The sequence below is a fragment of the Hyperolius riggenbachi genome, chromosome 3 (assembly GCF_040937935.1).
Source record: "Hyperolius riggenbachi isolate aHypRig1 chromosome 3, aHypRig1.pri, whole genome shotgun sequence".
NCBI classification, from domain to species: domain Eukaryota; kingdom Metazoa; phylum Chordata; class Amphibia; order Anura; family Hyperoliidae; genus Hyperolius; species Hyperolius riggenbachi.
In genome coordinates, this window is record NC_090648.1 from 509,782,157 (window position 1) to 509,805,674 (window position 23,518).

Below are 23,518 nucleotides of genomic sequence, written 5' to 3' on the forward strand. Positions count from 1 at the left end.
AGCTTCTCTTAGGAGATCATTTCTCTTGAAAATAACTTTTAAGCATTTTACAATTCAAAAAGTACCTAAAAGTTGCTGAAAGAGTACTTTAAAAATAGTTTTGAGTCTTTTCTAGCTTGCTGGGGGTTTACAAGGCATTTTATGACAAGGTGTGAAAGTACAACCTGGGAGAAATTGCAGGAGGAAAAGTAAATTGCATGTGGGCCTAGATAAGGGTCATATCCCACCATGCTGAGAACTGCTGTAGGTTTAAAGAATTAATAGGTACGGTTGTGACATAAAATACAGGTCTGATTCGTACTTCTGTCCTTGTAAGTTCCTCCATGTTTAAGGCTCAACCTCCTTGGTGGTATGGACGTGCTCAGCTCGTCAATGACCGCTGGAGGGCGCCGCTCAGGCCCCGCTGGTCCAATTTTGATCTTTTAAAAAAAAAAACACGCAGCAAACACTTTGCTTGCTGTGTGTTCGGGTCGATCGCCGCTGCTCGCCACCGATCTACCGCTACCCGACGCGAAAGAGGGCCCCCCCCGCAGACCCCGTGCGCAGCCTGGCCAAACAGTGCCAGGCAGCGCTGAGGGGTGGATCGGGACTCCTGATGACGTCACAACGTCGATGACGTCATCACGATAATCGTCATGGCGACGGGGGAAGCCCTAAAGGAAATCCCGTTCAGAACGGGATTTCCGGACGGGCATACGCGCAGGCGGCGATCGGAGGGGTGGGAGGGATGCCGCAGGGAGGGGGGAATTATGTAGCTAGCGCTAGGCTAGCTACAGGATTAAAAAAAATAAAAACTCAAAAAATAGTGCTGCGCCGCCAACCTGGCGATCTTAATAGAACGCCAGGGTGGTTAAAGGGGCACTATGGCGAAAAATTGTAAACTTTAAAATATGTGCAAACATAAACAAATAAGTATGTTTTTTCCAGAGTAAAATGAGCCATAAATTACTTTTCTCCTATGTTGCCGTCACTTACAGTAGGTAGTAGAAGTCTGACAGAAGCGACAGGTTTTGGACTTCTCCATCTCTTCATAGGGGATTCTCAGCAAGGGTTTTATTCTTTATAAAGATAGTCCGTGAAAAACAATGATGCAGGCCAGCTTCCCTGCTCGCTACTGTTTTTTTTGGCAGTTGGACAGAGCAACTGCCATTCACTAAGTGCTTTTGAAAATAAACAAATCCCTGAAAATCCCCCATGAGGAGATGGACTAGTCCAAAACCTGTCTCTTCTGTCAGATTTCTACTGCCTACTGTAAGTGACAGCAACATAGGAGAAAAGTCATTTATGGCTCATTTTACTCTGGAAAAAACGTTCTACTTATGTTTGCACATACAGGTAGTCCCCGGTTAACGAACGAGATAGGGACTCTAGGTTCATTCTTAACCTGAATCCGTTCTTAAGTCGGAACGCTGTGCCTTCTCTGTCCCCTGTGCTTCCAGTGTTCCCCTCTGTGTCTCCTTGTGTATTTATTGTGCATCTCTTGCCCCCAATGCACAGCAGAAGCCACTACAAGTCTCATCTCATCCATGGCGGCTCAGGGCCAATCAGCGGCGTTCTCTCTCCCTTCACCATTCCTCCCAGCGGCTTCACTAGTAGCGTCACGTAATGATGCAATCAGAAGGAGCCGCAGGGTGCTATTTTTGATTGTGTCATTACGCGATGCTAGGGAAGCCACTGGGAGGAACATTGAGAGGAGAGAGGACGCCGCTGATTGGCCCGGAGCCGCCATGGATGAGGTGAGACTTGTAGTGGCTTCTGCTGCACATACTCTGCTTTAGAAAAAGTGGGCACAAGAGGTAGTCCCCTGGCTGCGTGACCTCATCGCGGCAGGTCGGAAGGCGTTCGTATCGGCGGGTCGTTTGTAAGTCGGGCGTTCGTAAGCCGAGGACTACCTGTATTTTAAATTTTAAATTTTTTTGCCATAGTGGCCCTTTAATCTGATTTCTAGACCATTTCAACTGATCTTATTATTTAATCGGTTTTGTTCAGATATTAATGAGATTTTATTTTAGTTGGATGCTTGTGGGGCTGATTGTATTTGGTACCAATCTTAGGTGGGATCAGGAATACTGACTTATATAACAACGTCTTTGTATTTCTATCTCACCCCAGCTTACAACAAATCATTGGAAGACGCTATCAGTTCAGACACATCTGGTCACTTCAAGAGGATCCTGATCTCCCTGGCTTCTGTAAGTGTCCCAATACAGAAACTATATTTATGTATACAAGACTTCTCAGGTGCTTCACCCCTCCTCTGGAATGCCCTTCCACAGCATATCAGTCACTCTCCAACCTTTGAAATCTTTAAACCCTCTCTCAAAACTCACTTTTTTTCTTGACAGGCATATGCTCCACCTTTGTCCATTCCCCCTTTGTCCTAAAGCCAAGTTGTACTCCTTACTTGATAGCCTAAACACACACTGCCTGTATGTATGCTGCATAACCCCCCCACCTCTAGTTCCCCCATGCCTTTAGATTTTAAGCTTGGAAGGGCAAGGCTCTCTAACCGTTTTGTGTCTTGAAATTTATTTATTTCGGAGCTTACACTCTGTTATACATTTTAGTCATCAGGCTACATCTGTCAGTGTAATCACCAGTTCTGTATTGTGTACCAGTGTCCAGATTTGATGTATATCATTGTCTGTATCATTATGTACCCCATGTTTCTTTTTCTTACTTTGTACAGAGCCACGGAATATGGTGGCGCTTTATAAATCAATAATAATAAATACATTATTAATAATAATAATGTAGAGCCTACCTCCTCGTTTCCCTCAACATGACCTGACTGCTACTCATTCCCAAAATCAAAAGCGGAGTCTTAAGTTGGCCACTAACTGTACCATTTTTAGTGGATAATCGTTTGAGTGATCAGATATAATTGTGATCAGATTGGCAGAAAATAAACTTTTTTTGGTGTCCCAATCGATTGCGAACAATTTTAAAAATGATCGTTCGATGGCCATTTTGTTGTGTGGAAAAATGCTTGTTCTAATCGGTTGTGCTGGAAAGGCAGTACCGATTGCTCTGTTTGGACCTATTGCATCATGGGAAATCCCAGTAAACCTCTGCAGTCATCATGTAATATCTGAATTATTCCATCTCTTCAGGCCAATCGTGACGAGGCAGGTGAAGATCTCGAGAAAGCCGTGGAAGACGCGAAGGTGAGTGAGGAGATTGGACAGATAACGGTAGATTGACTGTACTATGCCACACGTGCGGTCCTGCAACCTGGCTTTGATCTTTGAAATTAAACTTTTCTGTTTGTTTGCTTGTTTTTTGTGTTTTTTTAATTGTCTGGTATTGGATGAAAAAAAGTGTTCAACCTTTGCATGGGTCATATTAGACGATAATGGGAGGAATGATAAAAGGTTGATGAATTTGGAGTTGTGTGCTTTCTGTAAACTTTTATTTTAATAAATATAGGCTGGATTAAAGAGGCCCCGTAGTGACCATATTGACTAACTTGAATAATATACTGTAGCATTCTACTATATCCCATCATATAGTAGAATGCAGTAAGTTATTTAGGATACCCACATTATTTTGCTGGTTTCAGCATCTGAACCCCTTCCTATATCTATATATTGCTGTATATTGGTGTGTAGTCCCGCCCTCCCAGTGATGTCACAACCTGATTAGATATGCAGAATTCTCTCGACTCGCCCCCCAGAGCATTCTGGGAGAATACTAGAAGGCGCGGCATAGAGAGCTTTGCATATTCTACGGGTGTCACAGTCCACTCATGCCTTTTACTGCTGTAAACATCTGCTTAAAATGGCATTTATAACGTTTGTTATAGCTTAATGCAATGAAAAAAAAAATCATTATACTATTGCAGTTTATTCAATTACCACAAGATGGTGCTGTTTAAATTACATTTTTCTCAGTAGCCCATTGGGTGACAGGGAAACCAATAAGGGCCCTTTCATGTGGGCAGTTGATCAGTGATGGCTAACCTTGGCACTCCAGCTGTGACAACTATAAATCTCATCATGCCTCTGCCTCCCCGAGTTATGCTTAGAGCTGTCAGAGTATTGCAATAATTCTTAGCAAAAAAAAAAAAAAAACACCCAAAGAAAGCCTAATTGGTGGCAAAAAAAAACAAGATATAGATCATTTAGGTGTAATAAGTAGTGATAAAGTTATTGGCGAATGAATGGGAGGAGTGCTGACAGGTGAAAATTGCTCTGGTCCATAAGGGGAACACAACCTGTAGTGGTCAAGTGGTAAATGGAAGCAATACTGAAAAAAGGGAGCAGCCGGTACAGTTTTTCGGGAGTCCTCACTTTGGAAATTTAATCAGCAACTTTATTTTTAACAAAAAAAACGTTTTATGGCCATGCAGGGTTTCATGTTTAAAGAGAAACTCCGACTAAGAATTGAACTTTATCCCAATCAGTAGCTGATACCCCCTTTCCTATGAGAAATCTATTCCTTTTCACAAACAGACCATCAGGGGGCGCTGTATGGCTGATATTGTGGTGAAACCCCTCCCACAAAGAAATTCTGAGTACTACTCTTGGCGGTTTCCTGTCTGTGAACCCTGTTGCATTGTGGGAAATAGCTGTTTACAGCTGTTTCCAACTGCCAAAACAGCAAGCAGCAGCTACATCACTTGCCAGCAGTAAAAATGTCACCATGTAATAAATGTCAGAATGTAAATCAGGGATTTAAAATATTTTACAATGGGCAAACACTGACTAAATCATTTATACATAATTATTGTAAAAATGAAGCACTTTTTTTTTTATTACATTATTTTCACTGGAGTTCCTCTTTAAACTCAATAAATAGGTCTTCATAAACGGAAAGTGTAAATCTATGAGCTCTTATCTGGTTACTGGAAAACTCCAGCTAATAATAGGAGTAAAGTAAATTAAAGGACAGCAATTAAAATAATGGGATTGATTTTTATAGATAAATGACTGAGGAACTAGAAGGAAGCCAGCTAACCTCGCAGGAAAGATAAATAATGACGAGCTGAACAATATTTTACAGCTGGAATTCTTGTTGTAAAAATAAGACGAAAACTTAAATTAGAATTTAAAGTGGATTTAGGGCAGGCTTGGGCAAACTTGGCCCTCCAGCAGTTGAAGAACTGCAAGTCCCACAATGCATTGCTGGAGTCTGACAGCCACAATCATGACTCATAAATTAAAATGCATTGTGGGATTTGTAGTTGCTTAACAGCTGGAGGGCCGAGTTTGTCCATGCCTGATTTAGGGGGACTCCTACAGGGAAGGTAATGTTAAGTAACGGTAATACTAATTTATTACACTTGTGAAAGGTTACTTAAAGGATAACTGAAGTGAGAAGTATATGGAGGCTGCCATATGTTTTTCCTGTTAAACAATACCAGTTGCCTGGCAGCCCTGCTGATCTATCTGGCTGCAGCAGTGTCTGAATCACAGCAGAAACAAGCATGCAGCTAACTGCATGCTTGTTCAGGGGCCATCACTAAAAGTATTAGAGGCAGAGGACCAGCAGGGCTGCCAGGTAACTGGTATTGCTTAAAAGGAAATAAATATGGCAGCCTCCATATAACGCTCACTACAGTTGCCAGAGAAAGTTCATTAAACACATATCCCTATAGAGAATCATCCCCTGTCCTCAAAATAAACTCTAAAGACTTGTTCAGTGTTCACACCCAGTGCATTTTGCGTTTTTTTGGTTTTGTTTTTTTTGCGTCAGTGATTTAAAAAAACTCCCTAAAATCGCTAGTGCAATGATTCCTTATGGGATAGTTCATATCAGAGCGCTTCGTCTGCTTTCCGCTCAGCAAAGCGCTGCCTGTACCATTTTTAGGGCGATTTTGCTACAACAGACGGTATTGGAAAAGTGAAAAATGCTCACAAAATCGCTTTGTGCAGCGATTGCATTTGTGCTTTGATGAATAAATACATTGTATTTTTTAATTTCCGGGTCAAAGAGTTCACTTCCTGACTTGCGTCAGGAAGCCAAAAAACAAATCTCTCTGCAAAAGCACTTTGAAAAGCGCTTTGCACAAAATCGAAGCGCGCAGGTAAGTGCCGGGAGGAGAGAAAAAAGCGCAAAAAATTTAACATCGCTGGCAATAGCTGCATCAATCCCTTCTAGTACCGTCATCCTCTTCTACAAATTCACATCTTGTGATCCTTCCCAGCAGGAGGTCTATAATACGTGACGTATGCCGGCACTTAAGGGAGCGGCCCAGATGTTTAGCCCAATCTTTAAAGAACTGCAGTGAAATTAACATAATGACTAAAATTACATATTTTTTGCAATATTCAATTTAGTCAGTGTTTGCCCATTGTAACATCATTCCTCTCCCTGATTTATTTAATTCTGAAATGTATCACTTTAGTTCTGCCAGGTGATCTGTACGGAATGTTTGTTACTGAGAGTTCTATGCACAGAGGGAGATACTGGTTGCTTGGCAGTTAGAAAAAAAACACTATTTCCCACAATGCAACAAGGTTCACAGAAAGGAAACTGTCAGGATCATGGTCATGCCATCACACTGTGGGAGGGTTTTCGCCACAATATCAGCCATACAGACCCCCCTGATGATCTATAGAGAAACAGGTAAAGACTTCTCATGGGAAAGGGGGTATCAGCTACTGATTGCAATCCTAGGTTAAAGTTCCTATTTAAGGGGTCAAAATTGCCTTATAATTGTATTACGATTCAAGGAGCAATTTTGGGGTGAATTCAGTTAATTTATGTTATGAATTTTCCATCCTGTAAACATAGGAGATAAAGGTGTTATTATCACCTCCATAATAAACCAAAACCGGCACCCTAAACAAAACTACATTGATTTTCATTCCATTTCCATTGTTTGATAAGGACTGAGTACTGCTGTTTGTGTCTCACCCTTCATGCATCTTATGTTGTGTTTGTCATTATACCCACTGATGTCCGTAGAATAGAATTCTGTTTCCTAATCTGTGATTGCTTCTCTCTCCTGTTCATAGATTATTGCTTCAGTTCTGGTGAGTAATAATCATCTCTGTTACATTATCTCATCTGGCTATTACATAGTTTTCCAGTTAAAAGGAAACATCGTCATTATAATTAAACATCTGTCATGTTACGTGTGGACGAGGCAACTAAGATGTGACTTTCCTAAATCTGTCTTCAGATCTTAATACTGGGGATGATTTACCAAGGGTCCATACACATCCAATTTTTGTTCAATTTTACCACTTCGATGTATTATGAGAGCTTACGTACACAATCAGTTCATAGTATTCAAAATGTCACCCCCACCCTCCATACTACATGGAAGTGGTAATATTGGATGTGAACGCACCCTAAAAGCCGGGTACACACACTCCATTTCGATTGGCCAATTCTACCACCTCCATGTAGTATGAGGAGTGGACCAACACATTTAGTATACTATAATAATAATGGCAGTATTTGTATAGCGCCTTTCTCCTGTCGGACTCAAAGCACTTTCGAGGCAGCCACTAGAGCGCACTCAGTAGGCAGTAGCAGTGTTAAGGAGACTTGCCCAAGAAACTCCTTACTGAAATAGGTGCTGGCTTACTGAGCAGGCAGAGCCGAGATTTGAACCCTGGTCTCCTGTGTCAGAGGCTGAGCCCTTAAAGAGACACTGAAGCGAGGCTAAATCTCGCTTCAGCTCTCGTACATAGCAGGGGCATGTGTGCCCCTGCTAAAACGCCGCTATCCCATGGCTGAACGAGGGTCCCTGACCCCCCAACCCATCCCCCGCAAACCTTGGTCGTCTTCTTGGTCGCAGATTAGCCCTTCCTAGAGGCAGGGCTAACGGCTGCAGCCATGCCTCCCAGCGCGTCTATCAGACGCGCATCGCCGCCTCTCCCCCGCCCCTCTCGGTGAAGGAAGACTGAGAGGGGCGGGGGAGAGGCGGAGATACGCGCTGACAGATGCGCGGGAGGCAGGGCTGCGGCGGTTAGCCCTGCCCCAATGCGGAAGCGCTCCCCCGCATTACGGAGGGGATTTGGGGGGACAGGGACATCTATTCTTGCTTCAGACTCTCTTTAACCATTACACTATCCAGCCACTACTATAAACAGAATATGTAAGTATGCTCCTATACTACATGGTGGTGGTAAAATTGGTCATCAATTAGCCAATCATAATTTAAAATGTGCATCAGGAGTAAGGTGGCTGCACACCATACAATTTTTTTTAAATTCTTTTCAATTCATGGATTATATTATTTTTTTCTGATTGATTATAACATTTAAAAAATCTGACCAATGAACCACATGTGTTAAATTTTGCCCCAATTATGAAAAAAATGATTTAAAACTCTTTAGAAAAATGGCTTGGTTGTATATATTAATAAATTGACAATCTACCCTACACCATTCAATTTTCGTACAAATTGATTCGAAAAATCCACCACCACTCCCTATCGACTAATATCGAATAAAAATGGGAAATCCGAATCTGATTTCTTGTTCAAATTAAAAAAAAAAATCTTTGGGAAAATCCGATCGTTTCTATCAAATTGTTGGAAAATCTGATCGTTTTATCCCCAGTTCAAATTAGCACTAAAAAACAATCTGTTCCCGGATTGGAAGGGAACGGATCGGAACAGACGGGAAAGGATCCAATGTTAACCATTCACATTGGTCTGTTAGAGCGGATTTGTTCCGCCCGATCCGCTGAATGGACTGCAAATTTGGTCCTGCAGCAATTTTTCCGGACGGCAGTTATGCTAGAATTCATTGTTTCTGTCCCCCAGCCTTGGTAAATATACCCCTTTGTGTTTTTTTTTGTTTTTTACATGTCACTGTGTCTACCTGTATTTGTCCATGTCCTTCTGTTGTTATATGTCCCTGTAGTCTGCCCTACCATGAGAAGGTGTTCACCGTGTGCTATGTCTGCTCCCCCCACCCACCAATCAGTAACAGGAGATGTACACCATGTGCTATGTCTGCTCCCCGCACCCACCAATCCGTAACAGGAGATGTACACCGTGTGCTATGTCTGCTCCCCCCACCCACCAATCAGTAACAGGAGATGTACACCATGTGCTATGTCTGCTCCCCGCACCCACCAATCAGTAACAGGAGATGTACACCATGTGCTATGTCTGCTCCCCGCACCCACCAATCAGTAACAGGAGATGTACACCATGTGCTATGTCTGCTCCCCGCACCCACCAATCAGTAACAGGAGATGTACACCATGTGCTATGTCTGCTCCCCGCACCCACCAATCAGTAACAGGAGATGTACACCATGTGCTGTCTGCTCCCCGCACCCACCAATCAGTAACAGGAGATGTACACCATGTGCTATGTCTGCTCCCCGCACCCACCAATCAGTAACAGGAGATGTACACCATGTGCTATGTCTGCTCCCCGCACCCACCAATCAGTAACAGGAGATGTACACCATGTGCTATGTCTGCTCCCCGCACCCACCAATCAGTAACAGGAGATGTACACCATGTGCTATGTCTGCTCCCCGCACCCACCAATCAGTAACAGGAGATGTACACCATGTGCTGTCTGCTCCCCGCACCCACCAATCAGTAACAGGAGATGTACACCATGTACTATGTCTGCTCCCCGCACCCACCAATCAGTAACAGGAGATGTACACCATGTGCTATGTCTGCTCCCCCCCCCCCCCCCCCCACACCAATCAGAAACAGGAGATTTACACCGTGCTCCTTGCTATATCTGCTTCCACCACCAACCACTCAGAAATATCCCACTAAGCACAGGGCATGGGCTGTGTGCAAATCATTGGCTGGATCTGGTAGAGCTGGCTGGTATTTGAACATGTCGGAACCAACCCATTGGCTTCAACTCACCAAGTGTTACCACATGTGGCAAAGCAGAAAACAGCTGATTTTACTGAATGTTTTCTGAAATGCCCATTCACTAATGCTTATACAGCATGGAAAACTAAAACGACCGACTTGTGAGGTAAATACAGTCATCAAGGTCAACTCAAAAACAACCGAGCATGTGGTAAAACAGCTGAGATGTTCAGCATTTATCTCCAGCCCAGAGCTGTTGGTAATTAACAAACAGCCATTAGGTACGTTTTTATAGAAGGGAGGAAACTGAGCATAGAAAAGGGGAAAACTAATAATAGAATTCAGGAAAAGAAGAAAGTTAATAATAAAACCATACCACTCTACTTTTTGAAATAAGGAAGAGGAACACTTCAAGACACACCCCTGCCACACCCCCTAACCACGCCCCACCACACCCCCAGTTATGCATATCACAAAAAATTCTGAATCAAAAGATTAATTGAAGTAGTTGTATCATTTAGACCACATTGGTCTTCTCTATCATCACTAGTTAAAAAGGTGAAAATAAGAAATGTATCAATTTAAATGATGGGAATAAAGATTAGTCTAATAAACCCAATTTTAGTAGAATTTTAGTCGAAAAATACATACCGGTATATTTACACATATCGACGGTACACCAGTCCTGAAAGAGGGACAAATGAGTAGGAAAGAGGGACAGAGGGATCGAGCTCCTAAAGGCAGTTGGCTGATGGTGTAATGGTTAAGGGCTCTGCCTCTGACACAGGAGACCCGGGTTCGAATCTCGGCTCTGCCTGTTCAGTAAGCCAGCACCTATTAAGTGGGCAAGTCTCGCTAACACTGCGACTGCCTATAGAGCGCCTCCTAGTGGCTGCTGCTCTGCTCTAGCGCTTTGAGTCCGCAAGGAGAAAAGCGCAATATAAATGTTATTTGTCTTGTCTATTTGTCTAAAGTGGGACAGTTGGGAACTATGATAAAACATATCTTCCTAATTTCACAATATTTTAATGTAGTCATTAAAAATGTTATTAATGGTTTTGAGCTGATGCAAATTTTATGTTAATTTTATGCAGCGTGGACTGTACTTGTCGGTATGCTAAAAAAAATCTGTATCACATATTTCATGCATTTTACCTGCGCTGCAATTATCCATAAAATGCAGAATTAAATACCGCATGTGGTAAAAAGCTTAGTGAATTGTCAATTGTCATGCAGATTTTCGGGAAATTACTGAGCTGTCAGCTATACATGAAAAGACAACTAAAATGTCCTAATAGCCATACTGAAAATAATTTATACACAGGCAGTACCACAGACAGCCTAAATGGGGTCCTTCAGCTGAAGATGAGAATAATACAGTTACATAACAGGTTGAAATCCGCCACATACGGGTGACATTTCAGTGTCAGATCAGATCTGGAATAGAGGTTCTGGTTTTTAAGACTGATATTTGGGGCTGGTTCTCTATCATGTTTTTATGTTGTCTTATGTCCCATTTGTGTCCTGTTCACCTGTCCCTCCTCCCTCTCTGCCCATATAATATATACACCACCTTCTTTGCCCCACCTTCGCTTTCTTGCTAACCTTCTCTCTCCCAAACCCCGCCCACACGGTCACACCCAACCTTTGTTCTCCTTACAGGAAGTGGCAGATTCAGGATCTGGTGACTCCACCTCCTTAGAAACCCGTTTTATGACCATCCTGTGTACACGCAGCTATCCACATCTACGAAGAGGTAAGCATTGCGCCTAACGGTCTATCTAAGGCCTGAAATTGGGTTTCAACTTCCTACGTGTAACCTTTATCTTCAGGGCTTATTTACAATGGGACGTTGCAGAGCTGCGTAATAAACTCTTATAACGCAGCTTACCGCACTGCAATGCTAATCCTATGGGTGGTGAACAGTGTGACGTTAGCGTCGCATTGTAAGGTTTAGCGTTATGGTAACACACTGCTGCAGTGTGTTACCTCTAAACACACACGTTACCAGGTACAGGGAAGCATACTTTTCATTGCCTGTATGTTTCACTGTACCTACTGTATGCGACGGTAATGCAGCATTAATGTGCGTTACCAACTTTTTTTTGCGTTGAGTTGTGATGCTACGTTGCGACTTTCATCGCATTACAACGCAACGTCCCACTGTGAATGTGGGTCCATCTGAAAAAGGCGCAGGGAGAAAAATGGCGCACCGTTCTGCCGATAAATGTATCATAAAACGCTATTTACCGTTTTAATGTAAATGCAATAAAACGGTAAATTTCGTTTTATGCTACATTGATTTCAGAGAGGTGCGCCATGATAAACATGCAGGGGGCTGCTAGTATAGGCAGCAGGGCTGGGGGTGAGAGGCAGCGGGACACTAGAGGGCATAGGCAGCGGATGTATGCAGAGGCATACGTTACCTTGTCCTGGGCCGGCGATCACTCCTTCCCTCCGCTCCTTCCATTCGTTTTCTGTAGTCCAGCAGCCGGCCAATCAGCATGCGGAGACTGAAGCCGGCTGCAGGACTACAGTAAACGAATGGAAGAAGTGAGGAGCGGAGGGAAGGAGTGATCGGCGGCCGGGACAAGGTAACGTATGCTTCTACACACATCCTCCCCCGCTGCCTATGCCCTCCAGTGTCCCGCTTAGAGATGAGCCGAAATTTCGAACTGCTTTTATTACGAATGCGAAATTTAACATTACGACCCAAATTCGTAATTTCGTAATTAATTTTCAAATCGTAATTTACAATTTCGTAATCGAAATTTCACTCCCGTAATGACGAATTTCGTGTCTCCAACCGAAATTTTACTTTTTCAGGTTTGTAAGGGTTTCTATCCCTCTAGATGCCTAAAATGAATAGCACAGCCAGCCAGCCTCCTCCTCCTCCTCCTCCTCCTCCTCCTCCTCCTCCTCCTCCTCCTCCTCCTCCTCCTCCTCTCTCTCCAGAGATCTGTAGTATTTCAAAACCATACTCACATTCATGACATGTCCAGGGATCAAACCCAGGCCAACCACATGGAAGACAGCTATGCTCACCACCATACCACCAAACACACACTAAATAGACTGCTAACCTAAATCTTACTTGTAGACAGTCATATGAGACACATGCTGGGTGCAGGGCTTTGTGATTGGACCATGGACCATGCGATAGAGTGAGGTGCAAAAATGAAATCATGCCTAGCAGAGGATGGTTTCACAATGCTAAATGCTAGGCTGGCTGTGGTGCAATTGGTTAGTGTGTCTGGCTGGTAACAGCAAGGTTACAGGTTCGATTCCATCCAGGCATGTCTTTTCCTTTTGCGTTCAACAGTTGTCCAAACAGAGCCAACAGAGCCCCAGATAGCCATGTAGAGTTAGGTCACAGCTAGCCTGGCTGTGGTGCAATTGGTTAGTGTGTCTGGCTGGTAACAGCAAGGTTACAGGTTCGATTCCATCCAGGCATGTCTTTTCCTTTTGAGTTCAACAGTTGTCCAAACACCGAGCACAAAGTTTTGCATGCGTAAAGTTTTACGCACGCAAAATACCCCATGGGGTTCAATGGCGCAGCGCGCGCACGCAAAAGGAAAAGACATGCCTGGATGGAATCAAACCTGTAACCTTGCTGTTACCAGCCAGACACACTAACCAATTGCACCACAGCCAGGCTAGCTGTGACCTAACTCTACATGGCTATCTGGGGCTCTGTTGGCTCTGTTTGGACAACTGTTGAACGCAAAAGGAAAAGACATGCCTGGATGGAATCGAACCTGTAACCTTGCTGTTACCAGCCAGACACACTAACCAATTGCACCACAGCCAGGCTAGCTGTGACCTAACTCTACATGGCTATCTGGGGCTCTGTTGGCTCTGTTTGGACAACTGTTGAACGCAAAAGGAAAAGACATGCCTGGATGGAATCGAACCTGTAACCTTGCTGTTACCAGCCAGACACACTAACCAATTGCACCACAGCCAGCCTAGCATTTAGCATTGTGAAACCATCCTCTGCTAGGCATGATTTCATTTTTGCACCTCACTCTATCGCATGGTCCATGGTCCAATCACAAAGCCCTGCACCCAGCATGTGTCTCATATGACTGTCTACAAGTAAGATTTAGGTTAGCAGTCTATTTAGTGTGTGTTTGGTGGTATGGTGGTGAGCATAGCTGTCTTCCATGTGGTTGGCCTGGGTTTGATCCCTGGACATGTCATGAATGTGAGTATGGTTTTGAAATACTACAGATCTCTAGAGAGAGAGAGAGAGAGAGAGAGAGAGAGAGAGAGAGAGAGAGAGTTGGTTGGTTATTCATTTTAGGCATCTACAGGGATAGAAACCTTTGCAAACTTTAAAATACTAAATTTCGTAATCGTAATTACGAAAATTTGCGTAATTTGCGAAAATTACGAAATTTCGATTACTGCTGAAATCGTAATTGTAGTAATTTTGCGAAATTTCGGAAATTCGTAATTAGGTCATTACGCTCATCCCTAGTCCCGCTGCCTCTCTCCTCCCCCGACCCCCGCTGCATTTTTGAACACTTATAACGCTATTTAGCGTTATAAGTGTAAGGCACACTGCCTGCGCTATTTTTTAACACTTATAACGCTAAATAGCGTTATATAATGTAAGTCTATGGGGTGCCCTTTTTATTTCCCTGGCGCTGTGCGCCATTTTTAACTGTCACGGTGAATGTAGCTCAGTCTATTATTAAAGGGAATCTAAACTGAGAGTGATATGGAGACTGACATGTTTATTTCCTATTAAATAAAAAGGACAGTTGGCTAAAGAGATTCTGACCTGAATGACAGCCAACCCGATCTGCCCCACAGACTAGGAAGCCAAGAATTGGAATTGGAATTCCACAGTTTATTGTGTAACAAAACAGAAGCACACAATGCAAATACTCCCTGGGATATTCCCTAGATTTCACAAATACAGTAAATCAGTGAGTAAGATAATGATTTACACTGTTTACACACATTAGCTGGTGAGAATTGCAGAGAAGAGTGCAGTGCTTCTCCAGAGTTACAGATTACCCAGCAAGCTCTTGGTGAACCAGAACTCCCAGGAGTGTGTAAGGGGGCTACAATGGTCCAAAAAGCCCTCTTACTAAAACGCTATGGAAAACAGAACTCTGCCTTCTTAAAGGGAGTCAGAGCTAAAGTAAAGAAAACGTTTTATACATACCTGGGGCGTCCTCCAGCCCCATAAGCACAGATCGCTCCCACGCTGCCGTCCTCCGCCTTCTCGCAGCTCCGATACCGGGCCCCCGCACTTCTGTCAGTGAGGGCCAGTCTATGCCGGAGAAGTGCGCCCTCTGCGTATTTCTCCGCCTCCTGCTGGAGAGATACGCAAATACCGCAGAAGTTTCTGGCATAGACTGGCCCCAACTGACGGAAGTGTGGGGGCCCGGTATCGGAGCTGTGAGAAGGCGGAGGACGGCGGCGTTGGAGCGATCCGTGCTCATGGAGGAGTCGGCTTTCCGGGCTCTTAGCCTGTGTGTTCTCCTGGTCCCTGCTTCCTCCTGGATGAGCGGCTAGTAAGTAGGTAGATAGATATACTTATGGCTGTGTGACTGTCCCTAAAGAGAAGGGGTTCGCGAGTCCATGGGGGTGGGGGGAAGGGGGTGCAATTTTTACACCTCGCCCTGAGTGCAATTTAAATGCCCTGACCATGAGCTTGCTGGGTAGTCTGTAACTCTGGGTGCTTCAAGTACCTACTCCATAGAGCCACATTAATCCTTGCCATGCACTGATGAGGACCGAGAAGTCCAAAACAGTCTGTAAGCATGTTGGATTATTGTGGCTCTGTACAAATAACAAGCTGACACATCATTGTATTCCAGCGGTTCTGGAGGTGTGGCTAGCTTACAGAGTAATCAAAGAGACAATTTGCATGTTCGGCAGTGATGCATTGTGGGATACATCATATGCTCACTACAACCTGAATACAGTAATTGCAAATACCTTCTGAATTAAGAAGGCAAACTTTTGTTTTTGTAGTGCTTCTCCGGCAAACTAAAATAAAACTAAACCAGACTCTGGAGAAAAGACACAGTAATGTCATGGCGAATTTGCACGCCAACCTGTTATGCCGTATTTCTGGCGGGCGAATTAGTGTTTTTAAAAGCAACTTTAGCTCAGTTTTCTGACGGCGCCGAAGTTACTGCCTGTGCGCCGCTATAGCAGTAATTCCTATTACGGCCTATGGTGGCGCTGGCTGCGGCCAAATCTCCTGCGCTGTGATTACAGCACTCGTTAAAGTGAAGCCCAGGATGAGAAGAATATGGAGGATGCTATATTTATTTCCTGTTAAACAATACCAGTTGCCTGGAAGCTCTGCTGATCTATTTGGCTGCAGTAGTGTCTGAATCACACACCTGAAACTAGCATGCAGCTAATCTTGTCAGATCTGACAATATCAGAAATGCCTGATCTGCTGCATGCTTGTTCAGGGGCTATGGCTAAAGGATTAGAGGCAGAGGATCAGGACAGCCAGGCAACCAGTATTGCTTAAATGAAAATAAATATGGCAGCTTCCATATGCCTGTCACTCAGGTGCGCTTTAAGTTTGAAATTTACATAGCCAAACATCAGTGCAAAAGATGTGCACAGAGTCATACTGTGCCCAGGCAGTGGAGATGGTGAGTATTGTTTAGAGTTAGGGTGAGGCATTAATAAGGAGGGTTGGGGGATAAAGTTCAGTGATAAGTTTAAAGAGAAACCGTAACCAAGATTTAAACTTCATCCCAATCAGTAGCCGATACCCCCTTTCCCATCAGAAATCTTTTCCTTTTCACAAACTGATCATCAGGGGGCGCTGTATGGCTGATATTGTGGTGAAACCCCTCCCACAGTGTGATGTCAGGACCATGGTCCTGGCAGTTTCCTGTCTGTGAACCCTGTTACATTATGGGAAAAAGCTGTTTACAGCTGTTTCCAACTGCTAAAAAAGCATGCAGCAGCTACATCACCTGCCAACAGTAAAAATGTCACCATGTAATAAATGTCAGAATGTAAATCAGGGATTTAAAAGATTTTACAATGGGCAAACACTGACTAAATCATTTATACATAATTATTGTAAAAATAAAGCACTTTTTTTATTACATTATTTTCACTGGAGTTCCTCTTTAAGTGTCAGTTCAGGAGGTTAATGTCAGTCAATAGGAATGGGTTGTGAAGGAAATATGTGAATGTCCAGGGGGAGCCAGGCCAGTGCTTCCATAGGTCATAGAGGGCAGTAGCCCAGGGCCCCAATCTCCTTAGAAGCCCCACAAGTCAGGAACTATAGAGGTTACAAATTCACTGTCAGTATTTTTTTATTATTTATTTATTGTATTTATAAAGCACCAACATATTACGCAGCGCTATAAGAACGGTGGGGAGAGCCACAGGCACTTTTGCCCTATTTTATCTGAAACCATCCCTGAGTGGGAGGTTCGATAAGAGGCTACAAGAGGTTAATGAACAAGGAAGGGTTAGGATTAGGGGTAGGTGGTTAGGATTAGGGGTAGGTGGTTAAGAGAAGGGCAGTTAGGTGGTTAGGAGAAGGAGTGACTGGTTAGGATAAGGGGTAGGTGGTTAGGATAAGGGGTAGGTGGTTAGGATTAGGGATAGGTGATTAGGATAAGAGGCAGGTGTTTAGGATTGGGTGGTTAGGAGAAGGGGTAGGCGGTTAGGAGAAGGAGCAAGTGGTTAGGAGAAGGGGGGTTAGATGGTTAGGAGAAGGGTAGGTTGGTTAGGAGAAGAGTACGTGGTTAGGAGAAGGGGAGTTAGGTGGTTAGGATTAGGGGTAGGTGGTTAGGATTAGGGGTAGGTGGTTAGGATTAGGGGTAGGTGGTTAGGATAAGGGGTAGGTGGTTAGGATAAGGGTTAGGTGGTTAGGATAAGAGTTAGGTGGTTAGGATAAGGGTTAGGTGGTTAGGATAAGGGTTAGGTGGTTAGGATTAGGGGTAGGTGGTTAGGATTAGGGGTAGGTGGTTAGGATTAGGGGTAGGTGGTTAGGATTAGGGGTAGGTGGTTAGGATTAGGGGTAGGTGGTTAGGATTAGGGGTAGGTGGTTAGGATAAGGGGTGGGTGGTTAGGATTAGAGATAGGTGATTAGGATTGTGTGGTTAGGAGAAGGGGTAGGCGGTTAGGAGAAATAGGTTAGTTAGGAGAAGGGGAGTTAGGTGGTTAGGAGATGGGGTAGCACATAAGAAATGTCAACCGCATCTCCAGATCCCTGCGCCGACTCCAAAATGCCTCTTTAAATACTGCTACATGGTTTTCGGTTTCTATAATATGCATTTTCATGCTTGGTCTTCGTTCTCTAGTTTTCCAGGAGTTTATCAAGCAGACTAACCACGATGTTGAGCACACAATCAAGAAAGAGATGTCCGGCGATGTCAAAGATGCTTTCGTAGCTATCGGTGAGTACTTACCTGCTGAGGGATTATATAACTGCTGTGAGTTTAGGCAACTGGCTGGAAGTCTTAACTAACCGGTATGATTGAGGGGATAATGGAGACTGTACTTTGCAGGGGGACTGTACTTTGCCCCTGCTAAACCACCGATATCCCGCGGCTGAATGGGGGTTTCTTCCCCCCCCCCCCCCTGCAAAATCAACGACCAACTTGGTCGTAGACTTTGCTGCTCTTCAGGCAGGGATAACTGCTGCAGCCCTGCCTGTCAGCGCCGTCACTCCAGCGGCGCATCGCCGCCTCTCCCCCGCCCCTCTCAGCGAAGGACGACTGAGAGGGGCGGGGGAGAGGCGGAGATGCGCGCTAACAGACGCGCGTGAGGCAGGGCTGCGGCCATTAGCCCTGCCTGAATGCGGAAGCGCTGCCCGCACAGCACAAGGGGGATTGGGGAGATAAGGGACCCCCGATTAGCCGCGGGATAGCGGCGTTTTAGCAGAGGCACACGTGCCCCTGCTGAATATAAGCACTGAATCGAGATTTATTCTCGCTTCAGTGTCTCTTTATACAAACCGCTAGCACCAGGATCATTGCTAGGATCCTAAAAGATCTCGAGCACTTTTGGGCAGCCCTGGTGCTTCTATAGGGGGCATGTTGGGAGCTGTGGTGCAGCAACGGGGGCATGCTGGGATTTCTGGTGCCTCTATGGTGCCCCGACTCCATAGCCCTGGCTATATCTACCTAGTCCACACTCTCCTCTTCCCCCGGCCATCTTCACGCTGTATGCTCCCCCCCTGGGGCAACTGATCACATGACACACAGCAGGAGCCAGAAGGTCTCAGCATACAGTGCGTCAATACCCAAAAGTAGTGGAGACCGGATGCAGCATGGGCGGGGTAAGTATAACAGCGCTCCATGCAGGGGGTACAAAACCGCCCTCCCTCCCCGGGGGCTAATGTTAAAACACTGGTATTAGCGTTTATTCCCAGCTCCTATTACTAAGTGAGGAAAGTTGATTCTGTATCTTATTTTGCTTTATGATCTCTCTGCTCTCAGTCCGCAGCGTGAAGAATAAGCCAGCGTACTTCGCAGAGCGTCTCTACAGAGCTATGAAGGTAAGCGATACGATGGGGAACTTCTTACCTTCACCAACTTTAGAAACAGAATTTATTTACAAAGACAGCAGACCCAGCAAAACTTTTTTTTTTTTTTTTTAACCACTTCAGCCCACAGGCCAATTTACCCTTACCGCCAAGAGCCATTTTCAACTGTTGGCGATCCTCCCACTCATTCAGCCATAACTTTATCACTACTTCTCACACCTCAATAATCTATATCTGTGGGGTTTTTTTTGCCACAAATTAAAGCTTTTTGTTGGTGATGCTTGTTTTTAGTAATTACTTTATTTTCTATGCATTTTATAAGCAAAAACAAGAAAAAAATTCACTATTTTCTCCAATTCTATCCCCTATAGTTTTAAAATAAGCCATGCTGCTATAAATACAACCTACATATTTTATTTTCCTGTTAGTCCCGGTTATGACAACATTTAAATTATGTTACTAGTACAATATGGTGACAATATATTTTATGGAAATAAAGGTGTACACTTTAATGTTTTTTATTTTTTCTGTCCGGTCAATAATTACAAGCCTTTATGTACTAAAATAACAGTAATGTACCCTCATTACATACATATTAAAAAAGTCCCTAAGGCAACTATTTATGTATTTTTTTGGGTAATGAAAGGGGGGGGGGGGGCTTTGGAAGAGATACATTTTATTAATTTGTTTTTTTGAAATGTATGGTGACTGTATTTTTACTTTTTTGCCACTAGATGGGTTACCAGGAAGTGTTCCCTTTTTTTCCTTTTGTTATGAATGGAAAGGGCACCTGATTCGGTCATTTCCATTCATTCCAGGCACTGCGATTGGCTCAGGGAACACTTGCTTGCCTTCTTCAGTCACCGCTACATAAATGCCACAAGCAGCAGGAATATGCGCATACACACGCACCTGCCGCAATAACACTGGACGCATATACACATCTAGTTAGACTTGAGCGGTGTCTATGCGGATGACTATAGTCGTCCATATAGACTGACTTGGTTAAATCAATCACCTGGGTAATATCAACATGCAGTGGTGGTTGCTGAAAGAATATCTAGTCTTGTGCTTTTATGCTTGCTTAATGTCCTGATTTTTTTTTTTTCCATTCCCACTTCCCACTTTTTCCCGTTCAGTTCCCACTTGTGCAGAAAACATACCCATTCTGTACCTCCGTTACACACAGGAAGCAGATCCTATTGTTAAAAATATGATCTGCTTAAAAAAAGGAACCATTTTGCCGCAGTACAGAGTCCGAACCTGAAGCTTTTTTCCTGAATAGAAATCAAAACGCCAGGTTCACGGATGCAATTCAAGCCCTTGAGAACGGACAATATCTATTCTCTCTAGGTTGGTCGCCAAGTCCACTCCGCCTGCTTTGATCGCCGCCACGCAAATACTCACTTGTCTCTCAGTTCTGACTGCTGCTGCTGCTGCCTCCTCCGCTCTATACCCGTAAACAGATCAATGCTGAACAGACCAATGAGGATCCTCCAACGGAGTATTCTCATTGGTTCATAGTAGACCAATAAAAAATTCTCCCTGTTGCTAGTCTTTGTAATCCAATGGGGACCGAGCGGAGAAGTCGGCAGTGGCAGAACTGGGGGACAGGTGAGTATCGACGATCAGACAGCGATTGAAGAGAATGGAGTGGATGCAAAATGGGCAACGTGACGTTTTGCATTCGCTCTAATGGGAACTGAACCTTATTGGGTTTTTTAATATCACGCTTGCATGCAAAGTCCTGCTGCAATGTGATTGCACTTCTATTTACAGTACTATAATTTGGCTGTAATCTGTTGGGTACGAGGCCAAAACGCAGCAAAAATCGTGCAGGTGATTCTGTGCAAAATGAATCGAACGAGTGGAAAAACAGCACCATGATTTGCACGTTAATTGTGGGACTTGTGCAATGCGCAAAACGGGCGCAATCCAATTTTCGGATCGTGTTTGTTGAAATGCTCCTAACAGTCTGCCCAGGAATACCACAGGAGTGTTCTGCTAATTTATGCGCTTATTCATTCCATCCCTTCAGGGGGCCGGCACTGACGAGCGGGCTCTGACGAGGATCCTGATATCCAGAAGCGAGATTGATCTGTACAACATTCGCAAAGAGTTTTCCGACCTCTACGAAAAGTCCCTACACCACTGCATCGAGGTGATTCAACAGAACATCAACTGATTTCATCAGTTGTTTTTATAGCTTTTTTCTTTTACATTTTGTTATTATGTTTGGCACTAAGGATGTTGCTTATCCTATGATAGCCAGGAATATTTAGCCTTAAGCAAATGCTCTTGAGAAAGGTTTGTTTTACAGAATACTGCTGTGAGCTCAGAGTACACATACAGGTAGTCCCCGGTTAACGAATGAGATAGGAATTGTAGGTTCGTTCTAAACCTGAATCTGTTCTTAAGTCGGAACATTGTGCCATCTCTGTCCCCTGTACCTCCTCTGTGCCTCCAGTGTCCCCCTCTGTGTCACCTCTGTCTCCTGTGCCTCCTCTGTGCCCCCCTGTACCTCCAGTGTCCCCCTCTGTGTCACCTCTGCCCCCTGTGCCCCCCTGTGCCTTCAGTGTCCTCCTCTGTGTCACCTCTGCCCTTTGTACCTGCTTATACAAGTTTAAAAGCCATTTTTTCTTGTAGTTTTTGAGAAAATAGATTTAAAAAAAAAAATCAGTCCAATTTGAAAAAAATGTTTTTTGACTTGTTCCCATGGAAACCGGGAATCCATGCCGTTGGGTGCAAGTCGGGCGTTCGTAAGTCGGGGACTACCTGTACTGCCAACTGAGCCACATGGGAAAGACACTCAGTCCTCTGTCCCATCCTGCGAATGAGATGCTACTTGTGTCAGGGTCATGCAAGCAAGGCGTGAGGTCTTTCCTATTAAAGAATCTGTCAGTCTTTGCCATCATTTCTGCACCCTATACTGAGCTTCCCTTTTCTGAAGTAAACGTTTTCTGAAAATTAAAATTAACACAGCCATTTTTTTAAAGCAAACCCGTGAGGAAACAAAGAGGGAAAAAAAAAAAGATACTTAAGTAGTAATAAGACTCTCTGAATGCTCCAGAGTGTTCTCAAACCCTCCTCGAGCCCACTGCTGCTGCCTGGGACCAACTTCTTGTGTCTATGCTCACATCCAAGTACGAGCTGCTTTGTACTGGGCATGTGCGAGTACGTTCTGCACATGCCCAATGGAATGAAGCTGGCTCATGCACAGAGGAAAAAGCAGTGCACGAGAAGCTACTGGGCATGTGCGGACTGTATTTTCTCTTAGTTGATAGTTTCACGCATTGGGGTTGATTCACTAAACCGTGATATAACAAATATCACACCTTATCACAGATATCACACCTCATCAAAGATATCACACCTTATCAAAGATATCACACCTTATCGAAGTTAACACACCTTATCAGAGTAGCACAGAGAGCGCTACGAACCTGCAGGGGCTCGGGGCAGGATGAGTGCCATTGCCAATTAGCAGGCATAAGTTCGTAAGGCTCGCTATGCTACTCTGATAAGGTATGAAATCTTTGATAAGGTGTTATATCTTTTGATCAGGTGTGAGATTTGTCATATCACGGTTTAGTGAATCAATCCCCTTATGAATAAAATGCCTTTTAAGCCACCAGCAAGCTAGAAAACACTCTGAATAATTTTAATAGCACTTTTTCCGCTACTTTTTAAATTGCAGAATTCTGAAAAGGTATTTTAATCACTTCCCTACTGAGGGGTTGTTCCCCTTATTGACCAGAGTCATTTTCACCTGCCAGTGCTCCTCACATTAATTTGCCAATAACTTTATAGCTACTTATCACAATGAAATGATCTATATCTTGGGTTTTTTTGCCACCAATTTCTTTGAGTGGTACATTTTGCTAAGAATTTTATTCTAAATGCATTTTGATGAGAATAATAAGAAAAAAAATTATTTCTCAATTTTCAGCCATTATAGTTTTAAAATAAAACGTTCTAATTCAGTCATTATTAGCTAATACTTTCTTTTTTTTTTTTTTTTAGTATTTCTTTTATCCATTTTATTCTAAAAAAAAGTGGAAGGATATAATCTGTTTAATATGCTGGTATGTCTGAATGTTTTCCACAATAAAAAATGACTCTGACTCTGAAGCGAAAAACAAATCAAAACTTCTGATCTAATGAATTGTATGTTTAGTACGGATAATTACTAGAACATTAGTAGCAAAGAAAACATTCTCATATTTTTATTTTCAGTTCTATAGCTTTTTTTTATAACATTGCATCATT

General features: G+C 43.7%; 1 protein-coding gene across 2 annotated transcripts in view; it reads left to right on the forward strand.

Annotated features, from left to right (window-relative positions):
• Positions 1-23,518, forward strand: part of ANXA6 (annexin A6) — a 152,818-nt gene that overhangs the window by 123,578 nt on the left and 5,722 nt on the right. The window contains exons 19-25 of one of the 2 annotated variants that reach the window (XM_068278368.1): positions 2,113-2,192; positions 3,114-3,167; positions 6,963-6,980; positions 11,416-11,509; positions 18,063-18,158; positions 19,203-19,261; positions 21,288-21,410. In XM_068278368.1, the coding sequence (XP_068134469.1) occupies positions 2,113-2,192; positions 3,114-3,167; positions 6,963-6,980; positions 11,416-11,509; positions 18,063-18,158; positions 19,203-19,261; positions 21,288-21,410 (524 nt within the window). The remainder of the gene's footprint in view (positions 1-2,112; positions 2,193-3,113; positions 3,168-6,962; positions 6,981-11,415; positions 11,510-18,062; positions 18,159-19,202; positions 19,262-21,287; positions 21,411-23,518) is intronic. The other variant, XM_068278369.1, reaches the window with a different exon arrangement.